General features: G+C 43.7%; 1 protein-coding gene across 1 annotated transcript in view; it reads left to right on the forward strand.

Moving 5' to 3' along the window:
• Positions 1-20,051, forward strand: part of PAPPA2 (pappalysin 2) — a 255,583-nt gene extending 235,532 nt beyond the window's left edge. The window contains exons 21-22 of the mRNA XM_008522125.2: positions 17,388-17,486; positions 19,602-20,051. Coding sequence (XP_008520347.2) covers positions 17,388-17,486; positions 19,602-19,676 — 174 coding nt within the window. The 3' untranslated portion in view covers positions 19,677-20,051. The remainder of the gene's footprint in view (positions 1-17,387; positions 17,487-19,601) is intronic.
• Positions 20,052-22,835: the final 2,784 nt, after the last annotated feature.

A 22,835-nucleotide genomic window follows, 5' to 3' on the forward strand; every position in this document is an offset into this window, starting at 1 on the left:
ACAGTGTATGCAATAGAGGTAAAAGATCAAATTGCTATCCAGTGAGTAATCATACAAAGATATGAGCAAAGTCACATGGCAGCACAGAGAATAAAGCAAATAACTTGTCCCGATCACATGGAGAAGATGTTATAGAGGGGCAGCCATTTGAAGTAGATTTTGAAAGATAAATAGGAGCATATGGAAAGGCAAAGATGTGGAAGGAAATGGCATAATGCAATTCATCACATTTTTCTGTGCTAATGCTGCATAACAAATAATACCCAAATCTCAATGTCTTTTAATAACAAAATTTACTTCCCACTCATGCATCTGCAGGTTGACTCAGTGGTTCTTCTTTAGGTTGTGGGTTGGGTTCAAGTATACTCCACGTGTCTCTCACTCAAGGACCCTAGCTTCAGGGTTTCAGGGTCAGCAGCTACTTGGGTTATGTTCTTCTCACGGTGGATAGCATGGGTACAAAAGGGCCAGCAAAGGCAGGCGAGGACATTCAAAACTTCTGGACAAATGTAGCATATGTTATACACACTCATGTTCCATTGGTCAAGGCAGGCCATATGGCTAGGCCCAAAATTAGTAGGAGGGGTAATTATACTCTGCGTATAGTGCAGTCATGGCAAAGGAAGAGAGAGTAAAAGGAACTGTGGACATATAATAATATCTGCTAGTCTGCCTTTTTAGTCACAAACATTTGTTATATTCAGATTCGCTCCATCTTATCCCAGGACACTCCAAAAGTCTTATCCAGTCATAACATCAGGCTTGAAATCTCGAACATCATGATCTACTTCCGGTTACGAAGTAGCTTCTCATAATCTGGAGTCTGATATACTAAAATCACAATCTCCATCTTCCACACACCTGATGGACAAAGTAGAACAGAAACAAGACAACTGCAATAAACATCCCCTTTCAAGGAACGTGAGGAGAGGCACATAACAGTCGCGGGTCCACAACAGTTCTGAAATCCCTCTGAGAAAAGTTGCAAAAACCCCTCCTCTAAGAATAGGGAGTACTTCTTGTTCAATAGCTTTTCATGGCTCCTCAGGGGTAGCTTCCAACGCCATTGTTCTTCAAGGTTCTTCATTGTTCTTCATGTTCTTCGTTGGCTCTGCTCTTTTGAAAGTCCTTCCTTTTCCATTATCCTCTTGGGTCACAAAAAGAGAGCATTTGGAAAGCATTCTCCTCTTGGAAAGTAAGTTGCTTTCTCAGTCTGCTTTCTCCTGGTAAAATGTAGGGGACCCAAAAATCTTTTTATGTTCTCTTACAGTGAGTCTCTTTAAATCCAAGCTGATGGTACTTTTGGTAATTCAACTCTCCTAAACTTTATTGGTTTTGTATATCTTGAATTTCAGTCATATCCATATTCCAAGAGCTATCCTAACAAGTCTTTTCAAGACATGCCTCTCTCCATAGATTTAGTGATAGGTATTCTGAGTTTATGAGACTTCCCTGGGACAAAGTCCTTAGTCTGTTTTCTATGAGTCATTTTGTTCGGCCTCAAGGATCTCTTAGGTGCCACTTTAATCCAATTAAAAGTCTTAACAAATAGTGTAATGGTCCACTCCTTGATGTTGTCTTTGCCTGAAGTTAAGTCTTAACTTGAGTCTTAGAAAGCCTTTCTAACACAAACCATTACTAAGTTTTATCTTTCACTGGGTGGAGATGAGAAACAGCTTTATTTTCCAGTACTACAAGTCCTGGAATTTCTGGTACTCTCTATTCCCTGTCAGTTCTGCTGGCAAAGCAGCAGCCTTTTCTGAACTCATCTCTTCCTGCAGTACCTTATCAAATGAAGGTGGTAACCATTAACTAACCCTAGTAATATTCTTCTTTAAATTGTCTTTGCCCAAAGCCAATAGGCTGTTAAGTAAATTTTCTGACCTACAAGTTATAACAATTAACATTATATCCCTCACAACTATGATAAACATTTAGTCAAATATTTTGCCACTACATAATGAGATGTTTCATTTTTCCAGCTTCCTAAAACAGTTTCTTTGCTTCCTGGTGTACCATTCTAGAACCAATGCCACATATTTTAGATTTTTGTTTTGGCAGCACCCCAATTCTGATACCAATCTTTGTATTATTCAAGTATTGCTACAATAATATCATATAACAAACAACCCCGAAATACCAGTGGCACATCACAGAAAATATTATTAGTCTATGCAGTGAAGTTGATCTTTGAGAACCTGAAGAAGTGTGGAAGGATTTGGAATTAAAGAGTTAAGCTGGGAGTAGATCACTCAGGCTCTTGTATGCCAAGCTAAGGAGTTTGGACTTTATCCTGTAGCAAGTGTTGAGCCAATGAAGGCTTATAAATAGAATATGAATTTACTTAGATAGGCTGTGGTCACAAATTAACCCTGAAATCTCAGTTATTTAACATGACAAAGGATTTATTTCTCATTCACATAAAGTCTGGTATAACTCTCTAGAGCATCCATTCATCTCTTCCATCTTATTCCTTTGTCCTCTCAAAATGTGGTCTCCATGGCTGCCTCCAAAGAGGCAGAAAAGAAAGAGAGAGAGAGAAGCCAGTAAATCTTGAGTCCCTTGGACCAGACATAATGCATCATTTCTGCTTGCCTTCCCATTTACCAGAGCGTGGCCACATGGTCTCAAGCCCGCTACAAGTGGGACACACAGATATCAGGTGAGCATTAAGTGTCTCTGTCACAGAAAAGATGATGGGATTTATATTTTAGGGGGGAAATCATGGTGGCAAATTTGGGCCGTGGAAGTCAGAAACATCGTCTCTTACCTGAACTAATATAACAGCCACCTCACTGAACACAGGAAGTGGAAAGAGAAGAGAGCAAAGAGGCTGAGTACAAAACTATTTTCTGCAGTAGAATAGTGAACATTTGGATGTTGGATGTGATGACAAGAGAGGGGTTGAAGATGAAGTTAACTGGATTGGAAGGTGGGGGTGGCTGATGATACCATGGGCTTGCCTCTCACGCTAATATCTCAGTTTGCTCTGAGTAGGCTCAGCCAACAATTTATCAACACGTAATGCTTCAATGTCTACTGTGGGGAACAAAGAAAAGACCTGGTTCCTGCCTAAGCACTTGAAAGTGTGTGCTATTTGTAAGTGTTTTTGTTGGTGTACCTATTCTGAATGTCCAGTTAGACTAGCTTCTAGAGAACAGGGGACATATTTCATTCTTCTGTGTTTATACCCACCTGCCACAATCTAGTTTAATATTAAACATTCAATAAGTAGTTAATAAATATTCACATTTGGCTAAGTGGTGCTCATTTTATTCTCTTCTCTGGTTGTTCCTGGCATATATTGTTTGGTAAATTCCATATTCATTGAATATGGAATATTGGTGTTCAGAACTGGAATTAGGGTTTTATTTTTTAATTAGAGAAACTAAGTAGTAAATTGAATATGCATTATCCACATGTGAAAGATCCTGAATAAGTGGAGATGAAATCTGCTCCCCAGTGTCCTCTCCCTTGTGTGCTGGTTTGGAAGTTTAAAATACTTAAGTTTAATTTTCACCTCTATTGCTCATTCCCCAAGTGACCTTGGGGCATGGCCCTTTGTCTCATTTTCCCCATCAGTGGAATATGGATAATCATATTAATCTACCTCACCAGGTGATGTGAGGACTAATTAAAAATGAGATTAGATTCAACTGAAGTCTTTCTAATGTGAAACATATTAAATTTAGTGGTGCATGTCTGCAATGCTGTTAGATTTCTGGGAATGGTCTTTGGCCTTGGAACTACTTATGACCCTGATGACACTGTAGCTGAGTCAGGAGTGTCTGCAGCCGGCCCAGCTTGTTGGCTGTACCCACCTGTCCTGGTTTCATGCCCTCTGTGCCCAGCCCAAGGGCCAGACCCATCCAGAATGGCTCAGTAACTGAATAACAGAAGCCAGTGATCTTTTTATTTCTTTTAGCTCCCTCTGAGAGCTGCTTCCTGCCTGTCCTCCTCTTACCTTCTTTTCATGTTCCCACTCTTTAGACGGAATCTCAGCGAATTCTTTGGGTTGACAAATCAGTAAAAATAGCTAAATTAATAAGTTCACTAAATAAGGCATGTGTGTTAGTCCACTTCAGCTGCTATAATAAAACACTGGCTTAAACAACAGATATTTATTTCTCACAGTTCTGGAGGCTGGGAAGTCCCAGATCCAGGTGCTGGCTGATTCAGGTCTCTTGTAAGGGCTCTCTTCCTGGTGTGCAGGTGGCCACCTTCTGGCTGTGTCTTCACATGGCAGAGAAAGAGAAGAAGCTCTGGTGTCTCTTCTAAAAGGACTGTAATCTTGTCATGAGGGCCCCACCCTCATGATATCATCTAAACCTAATTACTTCCCAAAGACCCCACCTCCAAATACCATCATATTGGGAGCTGGGGCTTTAACATGTGCATTTTTCGGTATACAATTCAGTCCATAACAGATGTGTTTTGCTCATGTTCACTTTACCCAGGCAGACAATGTCCTGATACACAGAACTAGGTTCCCAATTTTGTTTAATAGGTCTGCCTCCACCGTGTAATTTTGGGGATGCTATGCATGCTCCTGTTTCTCCCCCAAATACTTGTCCCCACCACGTGGATCACAAAGTCTCCAACTTTCCACAATTAAAGTAAATGTTTGCCTTAATATTTTATCCTTTATTTAGTTACAGATACATATGTATCTGCAGATATATGTCTGACATCACTGACCCCTTAGTGTGTCAGCTGCTGTCCAGAGAAGTAGGAGAATATTCAGATACTATGGTAGAGGTGGATGCATTGGTTATGTGAGTTGTCAGGGGGAGCAGAGTCCAACATCGAGGTGGGGATGATGGGAAAAAAGCAGACCAGGGGACAAAAGACAAACTTTGACACATCATTGCTGCTGCGCCTCAACTATCAACAATAGAACGTGAGAGAAATGATTAGTATTTCACGTAACTTTTCTTATGTATTTTGCCTGCCTTAAGGCATGTCATTCTGTCCCCATAGTTGGACAAGGTAAGTGGTAAGATCCCTAGGATTACTGGTTATAGTTGAGAGGGCGGAAGAATGACCAAGTTGTCCAGTAGCCACTTCTGGGAGGCCTAGTCTCCACCTTCACAGACAGGGAGCCATTGATGCCCAGAGTATCTAGGCTTATTGCACTCAGGAAACAAACCGACAAAAAATAGCTCCTGGTCACATAGTATACATACTTAATAACATTATTGATTGTTTATTGTATGCCAGCTGCATACTATCAGGAATTATTACCATAATTGTCATCCCTGTTTTACTGATGAGGAAACTGAGGAGCTGAGAATTTGATCAGCTTTTCAAAGCCTCAGAGTTAGCAAGTGTGGGACTAGAAGGTGAACCCAGGTAGGCTGATTCCAGAGTCCCTGTTCTGAAACTGGTAGGAAAATTAAAAGCAAATAAACAGCCCATAAACTAGGAATGCAGGACTTTTAGAAAACTCAGCTAAGAGATGAGCATGGGGTGCTGGCCACCTGTTAGGACACTCCCTAGGCTTTGCAAGCTTAAAGCCAGAGGAAGAGGAGGAAGGGGAGGTGTGCCAATGCACTCTGCTTAGCGAGGATCAAGGAAATGAGACTAGAGAACATGTTATGAAACAGATGCAGCCGATCAGTGGATGAGTGAATAAGATACACAGACAAGCGTCCCATAGATAAAGGGAATGTAAACAAGACACTTGCACAGAGAATAGGTTCCATATGGGTGAAAGCAAGACTGGATGGATTGACCAGTTAACGGAGAACAGAACAGCCGGGCTGACAACCCAGGATGGCGTGACAGGTTGAGGATGAGAACCGCAATAATCAGCCACACAAATCGAGCTGTTCATAGACACAGGAACTAAAAATTAGACTAACGCTAAGAGAAACAAGACTGTTGGCAAGAAAATATTCTAGAATAAACATGGCACCTCCCTCCTGCCATTCCTCAACTCAGCTGGACCTAGATATTACTGGGGGTGATAAAATTGTCATGACTAAGTTGAGGGGAGAGCCTGGCAGAAATCGGGCAGGAGAGAAAATGTGCTAGGGCCCTCTAGGCCTGTGTTTATATGGAAAAGGAAAATGTATAGAGCTTCTCGCTGTGAGGTGGGATGGTTTGCTGACTGGCAGCCTCTATTTCCCGTGGCTCAGTCCTTAGATTTAGTTAGGATTCTTTCTAGTTATTTTTTTCCATGAGCAGAATTTTTTGAGAAAAGCTTAGCATGATTTGAATAGTCAAAATGTCCTAGACAAACCTTCATCCCCATCGGTCTTACCCAAATATGTCCATTCACCAAGTCCTGACAGTTTTCCTTCACCGAACTCCTCCTGTCTGCTTTTTGCAATTCCGTATTAGAACAGCCAGCTCTGTTCTCAGTTCATATATAATTGAGATCAACTTCTGTCTGCTCTGGATCCTGCCATCTCTCTCCTGAACATTCCCCATGCTGTTCCCAGATCCAGATTTTGAAGCACACGTTTTAACGTGTTCTCCTTATGCTAAAAAAAAAAAAAAAGATTAGATTCCTCTGGATGGAGATTTGACCTACTTCAAACTTGGACCATTAATACTTGAGGCAGAAAGCTACAGATATATCTTTTCTTTTTCTCTTTGAAATCTTGGCTTGTACTTGCCCTCCTGCTGGGATTTTTCTCCCCATTTCTCTGCCCAAATCCTATCCATTCTCAAAGATTAAGTCTAATCCCATATAGTTCATAAAGCTTTCCAGAAATGCCCTAGCTCCTTTCCTGCTCTGAACTTCCATAGCTCTTATCAGTGCCATTAATTACTTTGGGAATTAATCCTCCCTTGGCCTGTGACTTCTTCCCTATTATCTCAGATGCTGTTCAGATTCTGCCTTATTCAGTGCTAATGCCACCAAACCTTCTTTAACAGACTTTGTCATGCAGACCCTGCTGTGGAGCCTTGTACATAGTACACACACTAACTATGTGCTAATTGGATATCCCAAGATTCCAGCCACTAGTCACGTGCCTGGCTCATAGTATATGTTTTGAGGTTAAATATTCTGGATGATACACTTCTCATGGATTTCTGTGACGCTGACTTTTCCTTAGACAGAAAGTGGCTGCTTCACGCCCATAGTTTTGGGGAGAAATGGACCAGGTGTGCAGTACTGAGAAGTGGAGTGGGACCTATCATTATTATAGGATAATAATGCTGTGGCATTTTAGGCCTGGGCATTAGACAGCAGCTCTATGTCTTTTCTTCAGACAGGTTCCTTAACGGCTCTAGTCCTTGGTTTTTTCGTCTGTAAAATGGGCACGATATAATACCTACCTCACTGGGTTATCGTGAGGGTTCGATAAGATCGCATGCACAAACCTTGTAGCACAGTGCCTTACACACAGCAAATGCTATGTACAAAATAAAAATAGTATCTTGCTTCTCCATAATGTTCTGTAGTCTGTAAAAATATTTTTACCTTTAGGTTCTCTCCTTATGCCTAGAGCTTCAAGAGAAATTGTATATGTACGTGTGTGTATAAAATAAAAACACATATTTTAAAGTTATATGTCTATAATATAAATATTATATATTATTAATTATTATGAACACATATATCTTATACGTGAAAAGTATATATATCACATATGTACCATATTTATGCGTATGTGTGAATATGTATATACACACATATACACATACATACGTATACACACATATTACATATATGTCAAAGAGACAGTGAGAGAGATGACAAGTGCTGTGAGTTAGATCCCGTGAACATATGTGAAAACTCAAAGAAATATAGATTTCGGTTTATCCCAAAGTAAAGCATCTTTGTGAAGGGCTGGGTGTGGTATCGTGTTGGAATGGCAAACAGCTTTGTCAGTTACTTTGGTTTCCTTAAACACCTCTTTCCACCCTAGAAGTCTCTGCTTCCTCCTCAAAATTTCCCTCAGTGTGCTTGATTGTTGAGGAAGAGAGTGAGAGAGAGAAAACGAGAGAGGGAGAGATGGAAGGAGGCAGTGGGGAGGGATTGAGAGAGAATGGGAAATAAAAAAAAAATAAGACGCTCAGCAAACAGCAGGAGGGCCAAGAAAAATATTTAATCCAAACAATGAATATTGTTGTTTCCTCCCACAGTCTGCATTCCCAGTCATCTTCCACAGGCAGGCTTGGGGAGCCAAGAAACGCCAAACAGCCTGGCATGATGTGCGTGTGGCAGGGGCACGGGGGGTGAGCACGCGTGTCAGGGGCTGTGGTGGAACATTCCCTCCACCGGCCCAGGCTTGCCTCGACCTCCCATGAACTGCAGGCTGGCCAAGGAACCAGGAGACGGCGACAGACAGAAGTGAAGGCTCAGGGTCAGAGCAGGACCCCTGCTGTTTGCCCTGGGCCTTCTTCCAGGAGTCACGTGCTTTTCCATCCCTTTCTCCCAGCTGCAGGTTGTCCTCTTCTGACTTCTACCTACTTCCCATCCTTTTGTCTCCTTTACCTTCCGGAGCTATGTGAGCTCTTGAACAGAGTGTGTACGGCTAAGGTTTCAATCAGGCGGGGTGTGGTCCTGGCATGACAGGTAGCAGAAGGCCAAGAGAGGGGGAGCTGAGGGAGGGACCACCTACAGAGGTGAGGGCCAGGCGGAAGGCTCCACCTGCTCAGCCAGGTGCCTGCAGGGGCCTGAAATTCCACTCTCGGTTTCGTTCTTCTGAATCTTTACGTTTGGTTCTGTAAGAATCGACTGTTAGTGAACCTTTACCTGGAAGGTCATGCTAAGCTGTTTTCAGGTGATGTTTTAGAGAGAGTAACTGATAGCGAGAATAGATACCTGGGGAGGCTGGGGAATAAGACAGAGGAAAGGGACCTTCTCTTGGAGAAAAGGCAAGAGGAATGGAAAGCAAAAAATATTTTGCGTTCTCGGTTTATAGTTCATTCTGGAGGGGCTCCCCGAGTGCCACTCACCAAATATTCATTGGGCACCTACTGTGGTGTGTTCGGCATTGTGCCGATACAGGGGCCTTATTGCTGACGGAAGGACGCAGGAGTGGAAAAGGAGCAAAACAGAAGTGTCCCTGCTCCCATGGCCCTTGCACAGTTTAAACCTCTTGTGTTCATAGTTTCTATCTCTGACCTTAAAACACAGTAGCTCCAATTAGCTGGGAAGGAGGCCAGAAATTCCCCGAACAAACAATTGTTAATCCATTCCTCTTAAAAGAAGAAACTCAGGTGCCATGCGGCAGGGCTGTCAGGAGAGTTTGTGGCCACCCTACCCCACTTACGCCATGAAATCAAGAAACAAAATCCTGAGAATTAACGGGCCCACCAGCCTCCCAGTGGAGATGGGAATCAGGTCTGATGGTGTAGCATTATGAGTTCCTGCTGGGAGTCCAGCACAGACTTTGCTGTACCACAGATATCAGTACTGCTGGAGCACAGCAATCAGGCCAGCTGGAGGACTGCTGCCCTGTCACCAGACAGCATCCTGGGAAGTGTTGCTGTATGGTCCAGGAAGGAGTGAGGGCAACACTGCTGTGAAATCAGAGTTTGACAGAAAAAGACTGGGAATCACTAGCATCACGTCTGGACTAGCCGACCGTGTAAGGTTAGCTCCTCCAGAGAAGAGGGGAAGCATGGCAGATGGAGTGAGACTGACAGAAGAGGAGAAAGAAGGTGTGGGGGACGTTTGTTTCTTTAGGACGTGGAGTTGGGATTTGATGCGGAGGGGCCGGACAGTGACCTTTTGAGTGATTATGGAGATCTGAGGAAGGAATGGAGGCGATGGCAGGGAGGGGGGCCCTCGGTGCTGCCACCGTCTCATGTAATTTTGGTAAAAGGTAGAGGGGACTGAGGCCAAAGGCACAGAGTTTCTTCTGTCGGTGAGGCCTCTGGTTCCTGTGAGGGCCAGGACACACTGCCATCAGCGGCTGTGGCGCACCGCAGTGGCGTTTCTCCACAGAGGAACAGAACACACATTTGCAGGAGGGCTATGTCGTTTTGTTTTGAAGCCTCCTAGGATAGCGGGACAAGGGCCTGTGAAGGGCTATTTCCTCCTGTCTCTATCTCTTGAGAAGCAGAGCTCTAACTTAGAGCTGATGTTTTTCTGGCGCAGATAAATGCAGACTCTGCCTGAAGACTCCCCTGCCACATCTTCGCCATCTGGGCCTCTAACTCCCCCCATCTGCTTGGGGTGAGTGAGAAGCGCCCGGGCCATGTTGGGCCAAGAGGAGAGCCTTGTGGGGAAGCAGGTTGGTGTATGTTTGCGAGGTGGAGAGTCTGCACCGCTGGGTCTTATTTGCAGCTAAATGAAAGGAGCTGCTAGAAGGTTGTTTTTGGCTGAAAAGTAAGTCACAGAGTCTTCTCACCTTCCTGTTTTCCTGTGGCGCACGTCAGGGAAGAGGTGTCTGTGATGGTTTGGGGTTTTTCAGAGGCTGAGGCACCCAAGTCACCACTATGGTTTTGAGGAGAGCCTTAGTTTCCAGAAGCCAGTCAGGACTTTCCCACTTTGTTTTTACAAGTTCCAGACCCATTTCCCCTGTCACCTGACTCTCTCTCCTTCGTGACTCAGATGGGTGCATCTGTGGTGAAGTGGATGGGGCAGGAGGCTCACAGGCATGAGAGCATCCACGGCTTTGACTCTGTAAAGTGTTGGTGGCAGCATCTTCAAGTTTTTCTGACTAAAGTCTCCATGGGGGGAACTCAGACACCAACCCACAGGGGCAAAAAGCAATGGTAGTGTTCCTGGCAATTTCATAAAACTAGCATTCACTGAACACTTCCTGTGGGCCAGGTACCATGCCAAGTATTTTACCTCCATTTGCTAATTGGTTCCTTACAATGACCCTATGATGTAGGTGTTATTCTCGTTTGTGAATGAGGATACTGCTGCTTCAAGAAGTCCAGTAACTTGCCCAGATTCTAGGAGTTGGTAAGGAGCAGAGCTGGGATCTGGGCACAGGTTGATCTAACACCATATCCCGTGCTCTTAATCACCGTACTATACAGCTTTGATCATTTTCCTGGGCAGGAGCTGTTAGGTTCTGGGTACCTTGAAGCAGATGAAAATATTACAAGTGAAAGCAGTCAATTGGCCGTATTTTGTTTGCGTTTGTTTTTTCACCTCCATTTATCCCAACTACTTCTCTCAGAAGAGCTAAGTTTTTGCACTACTTGATTATTTCCGTTCTAAGACTGTGGTTTGGTTTTGGTGTCAGATATAGATAAGCTGGTTGTAACCAGGCTTTCACACCCTGTAAAGGTACACATTTGCTTTTCCGTTCCTGAGGGTCTGGTGGATTGCACAGGCAGAGGTTTGAAGCCCTTCACAGAAGCTATATGACCTCACATGGACCAAGTAAAGCACCATAGACACAAGACTAGACCACAAGTCCTGATGCTTCTCTCTTGGGGCCACTAAACGGTGCTGCTTCCCTCTGCCCCTCCAATAGAATGTGTGTCTTCATTGCTTTTCTTTCAATTACATCTTGCCTATCTATTGTTTGTGGAGCAGACCCTTGGCCTTCAAGGAAGTATTTTTTGCACTTTCAACTCTTGGCTGGTAACACAGCAGGGACTTAACATCTTAGTTATTAGTGACTTTGCCAAGGCCCAGATTTGAGTCATGTAGACTTCAGGGCTGGTAGGAAGGAGCAAATCTCTTGGTTCCAAGTAACCAAGCTACCAGTGCAGCATCACCATGTGACTGTGTCATTCCATATTAGTCCTTGCAAACATAGTCATCTTATTAAAATACTAATAGCGTGGCTTAAAAGTGCTCCACCTTGCAAAGGCCCAAGATCTAGGCCCCTATTCCCCATCAGCTGTTGAAATCCAATCACTTGATTACCGATATTTGCAAACATTCCTAGGACAGCGATGGTTTCATGGCCTTATTTCTGCTCTGGTTTTCAGCTTCTTTTTGTTTTTGGAGTCTAGATAATTTCCTTTCTTTTCTTATTATCCCAGCTGTGGAACTGAGAAGATATTGTTACATTCTCTCCAGCATTTTTGGATTGTTTATAGAAAGAGAACTTTCAGAGGGTATATTCTACTATCTCTTCTCTCTCAGAAATAAAGGTATATCAAAACTCTGCCCCTAGTAGGAGAGAGTAATGAAAAGGAGGGAGCTGGTCATAAAGCCTGCCAAGGAGATGTGGTTAGCCACCCTCATGTTTATTTGTTGAGAACCTCCTGGGCATCAGGCGCTGAGCTAGTAGCAGGGACTGCAAGGGTGCTTAGTCTCTGAGCCCTTGGTGATACACTCAGAGTGTTAAGTCCTGTAATACATATGTGGATAAAATATGCGACAGTAGCACAGGGGCAGGGAGAACTCTCTGGGTCCAGGAAGCCAGATGAGATTTTCCAAAGAAGGTTTATCTGAGAAGCTCTTCCTTCAAGATCCATCTCAGGGTATCTGTCTATTTTAGTTTTACATTTTCCAGGAAGATTGTTGCAAACCCACAAACGTGAGATCATCGGCACCCTCCCACCCCAAGGGGTGAACACTGGGGGAGTGGAACAACTTCATTTCCTCTTTTCCTCAGATGACTTTCGTGAGCAGAAAAATGCCTGGCTTTACCATTCTGGGGCCCAGAAATAAATGTTTCTGGGTTTCAGGCATCTGCTGATGGGATGGGAGCATAGTGTTGCTTCCTCCTGGGGGAATCAGCCTCCAGGGAAATATGGGCCGACAAGCCTGAGCCCAGAAGGAGCTATGGTACCAGGTAGCTTATTTGGGATAAACTTTGACCCACAACTGAGAAAAGGAGAAGTGAAGTTGTGGGGGTCCAGGGGACTTGACATTATATATCAGACCCTTTTTCTTGTTTCTCTGTTGGGTTACTGTGTTCACTCATTATTGATGCTCCTGCACCTAGGCCTTTTTTGTAGAGGTGCCAAAGGAGTTTAAGTTACCTTGCTTTCACCCCATATTAAAAGATTAATGAAGTCATCAGAGAGTGGTAGCATGATATAGTAAAAAGAACATCTTATCAAGAATTAGGAAATTTAGGCTCTGTTCCCAGGATTTCTAGTAACTTACCTTGTAAACAAGACATTTCACCTTTTAAAGCTCCATTTCATCATTTGTAAAGTGAGGGGTTTTTACTAAATAGTCTTCAAGGCTCCATCCAGCCTTAGAATTTCATATATCTGTGGTCCTTTAAAAGAATCAAGTAGTGTTCTGGTCATCAAGGGTCCCTAAGGGGTCTCAAAGGTCTCCCAAGTTTTGCCCCTGAGATTCTAAGAGAGGCCTTGCAGTGAAACCCAAGCAGTGTGGACACAGTAGGCAGATCCATGGGATGAAAGGAGAATGAGAATCAGGCTGGAGATCACCATTCACTGGAGAGCTAGGAAAGAAGAGAAAATTGACACACATACTTGTAGAAATTTACGTAGAGCTTCCATCTGCTGCAAGGACTCCACCGGGTGTGGTGCCACAGCTGCCCTGGAAAAGGACTTCTTTTGGGCCTGATGCAGCCTGATCAATATGAAGAAATGCATGTGGGTCTGATTTGTCATTCGTATAACGAGAAGGTTTTGATGGGCAATGATGTGGGAGAAAGAAAATAGTATTAGGCATTAGGCAAAAGTGTGATGAGCATCCTCTGGTCTGAAACACCCTTCAAGATGATAAATAAGGCTTCTGCCCCATGCCTTACCTGTAGAGACATGGTCACTTTTGGCTGAGGTGCCAAACTGTAGGTTAGCAGAGCAGAAGTTCTGAAGTCCAAAACTAACCTTTCTAAAACATCATTGTGGTCATGAGTTCTGTTGCAAGCTGTAAAAGAAAATATTCTTCATCTACTTCAAGTAATAGAGGTATTATCAGCCAATCAGTCAAAGTTTATGGACTTCTTCCTGAGGATGGGCCTGTGATAGCAGTCTAGCACCACCCACCTTTCGGTTTTCACCCTCTTCTTTCACAGGCTCCTTTTCCCCTCTGAATCATCCAGTCCTAAGCTCTCTTCAGGAACTGGATGTGGCTAAGCCATCCACTGAAAGCTCATGCGGCTTCCCGTCCCCTCCCCCAAATCTGGATTAGGTGCTTCTCTCCTGTCCACATCTCTATGCTAGCACTCATCGTCATAAGCAATAATTACTTATGGTGAGTTCTCTCAAGGGCTGAAGCCATTTTTATTTATCTCTGCATCCCTCTAACAATGCCTGGCACATGTAGGTTTGGGATAAAGAGTATGGAGTTATTGAAGGAATGACTGCATCCGTAGACACCAGACAGGGCAACCATCCCCATGCCTAACTCCTTAGAACAACTTTAAACAGAAAATATCACTAGATAATATAACATAAAGAAGAAATTATCTTTACTTTTGAGAAGTTTCCAAAGTTGTATAGGTTGGATAGGCTGACTGCCCTTCATCAGCATATTTCATCCATTATGCACAGCCATTTATATGGCCACCTCATCTGCTGGAACACAGCTAGCTGTCAAGAAAAGCCTTCCTATAACAACTAAAATAGGTATCATCAAGCTCATATGTCATAAGAAGAGCAAGCCAGCCTCTCTCTCAGATTTAGGTATTCATTTAGGTATAATTCTAGGAAGCTTGACTCATGAAAGAGAGAGTGTGTGTGTGTGTGTGTGTGCGCGCACGCGCGCGTGCATGGGCTCATTTAGCAAAGGGGTGAATAGCCCAATGCAGAGAGTGGCTCTGAAGGTGAAAATAAAAAATATTCCTGTTGACGGCTTTGTAGTCTATAAGTTATTAAAAGGCAGGGAAACAGGAATTTTATAAAGGTTTTTTTTTGTTGTTGAAATGATTAAAATGAAAATGAAAAAGTGGCCCCTAAAGGAATAAGCTTCAGGCATTTAAAAACTTCCCTTATGTGGACCACTTCATTTTCTGATGTTACAGGGTAAATGAGGTGTGTGTATGGGTATGGAAAATGCACCTATGGACTCATTGTGCAGAGAAACCAAGCCTTGTACCCTCCCCAGGAAACTGGGGAATTTTCCTGCAGGGAGGAGGGATGTCCGCACTCTGACACCTTTCAATTGTTAAGATTTAGATCTCCAGGTCTACCCCAGTCTTCAGATGCTTTAAAAAGTTTGGATCAATTAGTCATTTTTCCCTTCCTATTTTTTCCATTGTGACTTTGGACTCAAGCTGTCAAGCTTCCCAGGCACATGTTGCCATAGGAGACTCTGTTTGTTTAGGGTGGAGTAGTTGTTTTTGGCAGGTTGGGGGAGGAGCAATTAATTCTAATAGGTATATAGTAAATTAAATACTTGAGTCTTTCCAACCTTTTCTCTGTATTTCTGTTCTTTTTTTATAAATTCCCTTCTCTTCCCAGATGACCCTTTAAGAGCAGAAAATAAGCAGCTTCTAGAAATCGTATCCAGGCTATAGCAATAGAAGTCCAGTGACACCTAGAGAAGGTCACCTAGACAATATTTGCTCTTTCAACGTATCTTCCCTAATGTTCTTGAGATGAGAAGCCATGCTTGGGAAAGATTTTGGAAGGACAGATTCCCCAGGGTCCTCTATTAATTCATTCAAATGTTTAAGTTGTTCTTATGAAAAGGAAGATCTTTGAATCTCCCTTTAATCCTCCATACTGAAGACCATGCTTTTATATGTAGAAAAAGTATTTTGGGTGCTCTCTGGATTTTTACAGACAATTATATGAAAAAGAAAGAAGGAACAGATTAAATTTTGCCAATGAGTCAGTCAGGGTTGGAGAAAAAGTAACAGATGCAGTGTTAGATGAAGAAAATATACTCCAAACACTTGAAGAAGAAAAAGAAAACTCTGAGGGAATCTCAGTATCCGGTCCTCCCGACAGCATCTATAGGTGTTAAGGATGCAGCTAATGGTATTTTGACTCCTATTATTTGGCTGCAGTTGTGAACACAAGTCCTGATTGCATAGTTATCCCAGATTCTCCTGAGCCAGAATAACTGACTCCAGTGTTAAAGACAAATGCTCATCTCAGAATCTTTGTCTTTTATCCCAGTGAGGCCCGTGTTGAAAACACAATTCATTTTCACTTACTGCTCTCAACTAATATTGCTGTGCAGCTGTGCGACAGCTGTTGAGTTCCACCCCACAAGTAGCAGCTTTCAGTGGTTGGCAAACTGGTATACATCTGGAATGATGTGCAAATGACCTCAGGACCCCATAGAATAAATCAAAACATTGAAGTAATAACTTGGATGAGCTCTTTCTGATGTAACTCAATTGCTGAAAGTTATTTAATGTCCATTTTTTGGTTTAGTGATCTATCTCATCAAAGCATAGTGAAATAGGGAACAGTTGACATTTAAGGAGGGTCGGGGGAGAGAAAGTTATTTGAAAATGTGAACTGGAAGGTGGCCTCAGAACTCAGGAGTCTACTGTCTTGTGGCCCAAAGAGTTTGACCACAAGATCTTTCCTGAGGCTTCGCAGCTGGGCATCCACTCAGGATGGGGAGCAGCCAGTGTGCTTGAGTAGGTGGGCTGGCAGATGTGCCCTCCAGGATGCTGTTGGACCCTGTCTTCCTCCAGAAGTGGTTCTAGAGAAATAATGCATTGGGCTGCTGAACTATTTTTTAACCGCTTGTTAGTGTTCTTATCATGCATTCCCTTTTGGGCTGAAACACTCCATTAACTCTGGTTTGGCCTGGGCCCCTTTCCTGTTTTGTTAACTTGCGACAGTAACAGGAGTAGATGGAAACCATTCAGCTTTCTCTGCCCTAGCTCTGTGTCTAGCTGCTGTGCATGAGGTGGCTGTACATGTGGGACTATTTCTGTCCCAGCACTCATGCCCCAAACTCTAGGACCACTGCATTCTGGTCACATACCATTTGAGTCTTCACAGCACCCCAAGACTACTAGGGTCTAGGGTCTCTAAGCACAGGGACCAGGAGAAGTCGTGGAGGTTATGGTCCTTAATCCCAAGCAGCAAAGAGTCAAGATTGATGACTTCTAATCCCAAGATCATCTGGGCTCTAGCTGTGTGACCTGGAGCGATTTTTGTCACCTCTGTACATCTCTGTTTACTCACTGATAAAATGGGACTTTTAAAGCCAACCTTTCCTGATACACAGACTTCTCCTGATGATCAACAGAGTTAAAATGTGTGAAAACATTTTGTAACCTACACAATATAAATAATATTTATAATAATTAAATAATGTACCTATTATCACAAGAAAGCAAAAAATTGATCAAGGAATTTAAATGAACCATTCTGGACCCTCGAGTAGGCCAGCAGTAGGTGCTACAGGTGAAATTTGACAATTCCTTAGATCCAAGGGTCTTATCTTGAGACTGCAACTTCTTGCGATTGTTGGGTCAGTTTGTGCCCTGCCCCTTGGTACTCTCCCATCTTATCTCTTGAGGTGCACGGATTATGCTGGTGTGGGGGTGAGTGGGAGAATAGGGTGAAGCACAGTGAAGCTGAGCTTAGACACTGACCTCCCACCTCCTTGCCAGCCTTTCCAAGCAGACGGTTGGTGTGATACCATCAACAATCGGGCCTACTGCCACTACGATGGGGGAGACTGCTGCTCGTCCACACTCTCCTCCAAGAAGGTAAGTGAGGCACCTGGGGGTGTGGGGAGGGGGCGGCAGCTCCAGGAATAAAGGCAGGTGCTTTGGCTAGCTCTCCTTCATTAGCTATCATTATTGGTTTTTATTCAACAGTCAAGAAGTGGAGATTATAGTGAACAAACATTGGAGCTTCTACAGTGACAGGATTAAGGATAGTGGTTTTAGGATAGATTATTAGAAAATACTAGTTCTTTAATTGTCAGTCCTGTGACTCCTTCAGAAAAGCCCTGGCTTTTGCTACTCGGAGATTCACACCTGCGTCGTCATCCAGGAAACATTTTTGTAGGCAGGGAATAATGGCCTCCACCCCTTGGGGAGGCAAGCTTACCAATGAAGTGATGTCCAGTTATTATGGATCTTCATAATTAAGTTAACAATCCTATAAAGTGTATTGTAATCATATTGCAGATATGTGTTGAGTGGCCACCAAAAGCTACCTGGAGCACTCTCTGAACTGGGCTCTGGGCTCTCTTAAATTGACGGATATGCTCAAGCTAAGCCTGCAAATTGAATAGGCTGAAATTTTGCAATAATATGGATAAAAAACCAAGTACTCCGAAGACATATGATGCTAGTTGGCCAATGGGGACGTGGTATTACCTTCCTTGTACATGTGTCCACAATAAAGTCACACCTACATGATCACCTCTACACAGAGCTGAATCCTACAGTCCCTAATGACTAATATTTACTGAATGCTAGCTATGTGCCAGGCACTATTTTCACCACTTACGTGAATTAACTTATTTAGTGCAGAGCGCTCAGCAGCTCATTGTATCACTGTTCAATTTGGCCCTCTTTTGCTCTAAAAACCAATAAATTACCAACCAAGGGAAACAGATCAAGAGCTTGGATGACAGGTCAGAAATCATGCCAACCAGTTCCTAGTCTCACCTGCAGAAGGTAACTTGTCAAGGGTCCCATCTCTACACTGGAAGACAGGACCACTTCAGAAGAAAGCAAGCAATTCTCTCCCCATCTCCATCTCCCACTCAGCAAATCTAGGGTTTGTCTTTAATAGATTTCAGTGCCTGTGGCCAGTGTACACAAGAATCAGGATTGAAAATGCACTTCACCCCCCTGTTGATTCCCAAGTCACATTTTACTTCATATGTGAAAATATGCTGGGAAGTTTCCCCAAACAATGCCACCCGTTCTCCAGCCCACTTGCCCGATCACCAAGCCCGTCTCTTCAGTGTACTTGAACTATTTTCTCATATGCCTATATATTTTTACCTCATTTGATTGTCATGCCCAAAGGGTAGAATGTTTGCCATTTTTGTATCATGTCTCCCGAATGCCCGGTTCTCTCTGAAGCTAGTTACAGACATTCAAAAAGTATGTTTGTCTGTTAGTAGCAGCACAAGCAGGAAGAGAGCAACTTTTGCTGGACCATCTCTGGCATAGAGGAGGGATAATTACATAGCAGGAGGGCAGTCCAGCCACAAACAATGGGTAGAGAGATGCATTGTTTCACCAAGCCAAAGTGTCTATCCTGGGTTCAAGAAGGGCAAAACCTCATGCTTATGAAGATGGCAAGGATGCTCCTATGGCCCCAAGAACACCAAGGGGTCAGAGTCATAGAGCTAGGCGCTAGAGTCTTGGTTTTCCAGATAGTGTCGTGACCTTGAGTTGAGTCATCCAACTTTTCTTGGCTTTTCTTGAAAAAAGAAAATACTAACATTCATTTTACCTACTTTGTAGGGATTTTTGTGCAGTTGATAATAGCAACGAAAACATTTGCAATGGTAGTTTTAGACATTAGTGGTAATATTAGAAGTAGCAATAACAAGTGTTACAGGTGCCTGGAAATGTGTTTTATATCCATCCTCTTATTTAAACCACACTATTACACTCTGGGGTAGTTACCGTTGTCCACCCACTTTATATATAAAGAAAGTGAAGCAAGGATGGTTTACCTTGCCTAGGGAGACATGGTATGTAAGTGAAAGTACTGAGTATTAATTTCAGTTCTGTAATATTAACACGTGTTCCCACACTTCCTCTGGGACCAAGGGAGAGAAGTGAAAGCTGGCTGAAGAGTCTTAAGTTTGGCACAAAAATGGGTTATTTCAACTTCTCTTTGATTTCCCCTAGGTCATTCCATTTGCTGCTGACTGCGACCTGGATGAATGCACCTGCCGAGACCCCAAGGCTGAAGAAAATCAGTAACTGTGGGATCAAGCTCCTCCTTCCACTGCCCTGGAGGCAGTAAGAAAGAGAGGCTTCCCCAAAAGGAAACAAGAGGTTAATGAAGAAGAAAGACCATGAAATGAGGGAAGAAGGAAGAATGTGAAGGATCTATAAGAAACACGAGAGGATGTTTATAGGTGCCAGTGATTGCATCAAGTAGCCCAAGTAGGGAAGGATCATAGGCAAAAGTTTCTTCAAGGAGGCAGTTGATTAAAAGTGGAAGAAGAAATATGATAGATATACAAGGACCCTCCTCCCCCATTTATATTCTATCCAACCCCATCCTCAACTCTTACCCTGCTCCCCACTCTGCCAGCTATTCAGCTCCACCTAACTTGTAAACCAATACCAAAATACTAGAAGAGAAGTTACCAGGGACACTCTGTTGATACCCATTTTGAATGGATTGCCATCTTTCAGGGCTCATCTACTCTAAACTGGCTCTCTCCCTTTCTTTTGTGTAGTCTCCCGTAGTAATAATGAAGTTAGTTATTCTTTATAAGTATTTAAACATAATTATATAAATATATTATATATATTATATTTTTTGCTGTCTACTAAGCTAAAATTATCCATTGTTCCACACATGCTGCTGTGAAGTTCACGTCCAAAATGAATGCTGAGCATCTGAGGACAGAAAGACAAGTTCTTCTGCCATCTTTCTATTGATGAGAATTGGCAGGTTGAGAGGGAAGTGGAAGAAGGAGAGAGAGGAAGATTAGATGGAGTTCTTGAGGCTAACATGTCAGCTAATCATCTTTTTATGAGCTGGGAGCTGGGCCCACTTTGAGGAGATGGGGGTTGGAATGACAATACTAAGAGGCGTGGAAAGTTGGGTGGGACTACCTACTGGTGATGGGTCCAGAACTAGACGTGGTTCTTGAGTATCCATCCAAAAACAATAGATTCACTTCTCTACACTTCTCAAAACTCTTAGTTGGAGTTGGTGAGACCTGGGATTGTCTACACTTCCATATGTGCCTGTTCCAAGTGTGGCTGTCAGCCAGCCCATCAATCAAGTTAGTATTAGGGCTCATTCTCTGATCACCAGATAACAGGAACTCGCGCATTCCTCATACTTGGCCTGTGGTCTCACTCCTTCTAAGTTCCCAAGCCTAAGCATCATTCACAGCCACATGACTGATTGTTGATTTCCCGGGGCGAAAAAGTGTTATGGAAATGACACAGGAGAAAGGAGGGAGAAGATGGAAGAACAGGCTGAGATGGAGGAACCAAGGGAGGCCATACAGAGGGGAGAGGTCAGGAGTGAGGCAGAGCCCAGGGCAGGAGGATGAAGTGAATCAAGGAGAGACTCAGCCTTTTTGCAAGTCTCCAAAGCAGACCAAGGGGGATCCTTTAAACAATGCAGAATCTGAGGCAAATTCTATTCAAGCGCCATGTATCCAATCTGTGGCCCAGAGATGTTCAACTTGAGCAAGCTCTGGAAACACGTGGAGCAAGGGTGACACTCTGTGGGGAGAGAGAAGAATTTCAACCATTTAGGGTCCATTTTGTTATCCCTTCTTGTTCAATAGATGGGTTGTCTGTGGAATGACCCCATCACCCTGCCTCTGTTTATGTCCCAGGCTTTCTCTTTGTGCCTGTGCTCTATTGCCGTTGTGTTGTGGTAGTGATTTCTGGATTAGGCCTTGGGAAAAGAGAGTAAGGAGCTGCTTTCTTGTTCAACACCCCAGTTTGTCATCTCAGGAAGGGCTGGGAGGCTTGCCTCCCTCAAAGCTTCTTCTCTAGTGGAAGTGAAGAACAGACAAAAATGAGAGCGCAGCCTCGGTCTGTCTGCATCGTCCACTCTTTGGCTCTGACCACAGGTTTTCTACTGTTCTATCAACACTGAAGCGATGGCTCTGCAAAGAGGAGGAGGAAATATTACCCACTACTCTCTTGAGCCAAACTTCGTGTAGGAAAGAACAATATTCTGGAAAGGAATAAAAAGGAAAAGGGGATATATACGTATTTATCTGTGGGGATATGAAATGAGGGGGCAGAGTCACTGGGGAAAGAAAAGAGCAGAGTTTACCCATGCAAAAACACTCTTGTCCTCTATGTTTCTAGCCATAAGAGAAAGGAAAGCCTGGATACCTACCATTCCTTATCTGGGTTCAGATTTAGTACCCCTAAGATGAGAATAAGTATTTATTTCTGGGATTCTGATAGGCTTCAGTATGGAAAGGACAGTGGAAAAGTTTAGATTCTCCATGAAGAAAAAGTTGTATAATTGTTTTCTTGGGGAAAGTATCCAAATTCCTGGAAGCGTGTCCAACTCTGTGTAGGGGAATCCTGCCTCGTCCAAGACAGAGGCAGCGGAAGGGTTACCCTGGGCATTACCCAGCTCAGGAAGGCTACAGGCTCCCCCCCAAGAATGTGGAGCCTGTGGTTCATGCCAGTGGGGTCTGTGCTCAGTCTCTCCACAGGGGTAACAGTGAGAACATTGCTCTTCCATACTTCATGTAAAAATATTTTATTCTGGGTTGGCAACATCTGCACTTTGCCACTGCCCTGGGAAGGCAAGAGAACAGTTCCTGCGGAGTTTGGAAAGCCCCTCAGGCTGTGGGCTGCTCAGCCTTAGTCAGCTCTGGCCATGCAGAGACAGTAGGTTCTTCCAGCCCTTGTCCCTGGGGCCCATTGTTTTGAGCTCCTCAGGTCACTAATAAAGTTGAAGGATTGACACATCATGGTTACAGATCCCCAGTGGATATCAGCTCACACTTGCTCCACGTGGTGGTCTGCATTCGGCTGCTCTCACCCATCCATGGGGTCCCGGAGGGCCTCTCCCAGAGGCTCTTCTGTCTGTTTCTTTGCTCCAACATCACTTCTCTGCTTCCTCTTTTTGCTAGTCACTAGGGGCTATGGTGCCCAGGTCACACAGGGCTAGCTGCCTCTGATGATTAGTGTGACAGCCTCTAACCAGAGACACTAGAGGAGAGAGTGAGGAGAATGGGCAGCTGGCAAACTTGTATGTCCAAGTAAAGAGCTCCTCTGGATTCTCTGCTTTCCCTCCCTCCATGACAAGGCATTGGACTTGGCACTTCCTCTACTCTGTGAGATCACTATTGAGTGCGTCAGTTAGCACCCCAAGGGGATGGCTTGATTGGGAACACGGTGAAAGGAGCTGATCTACTG

Source organism: Equus przewalskii, chromosome 23 (genome assembly GCF_037783145.1).
Source record: "Equus przewalskii isolate Varuska chromosome 23, EquPr2, whole genome shotgun sequence".
Classification (NCBI taxonomy): domain Eukaryota; kingdom Metazoa; phylum Chordata; class Mammalia; order Perissodactyla; family Equidae; genus Equus; species Equus przewalskii.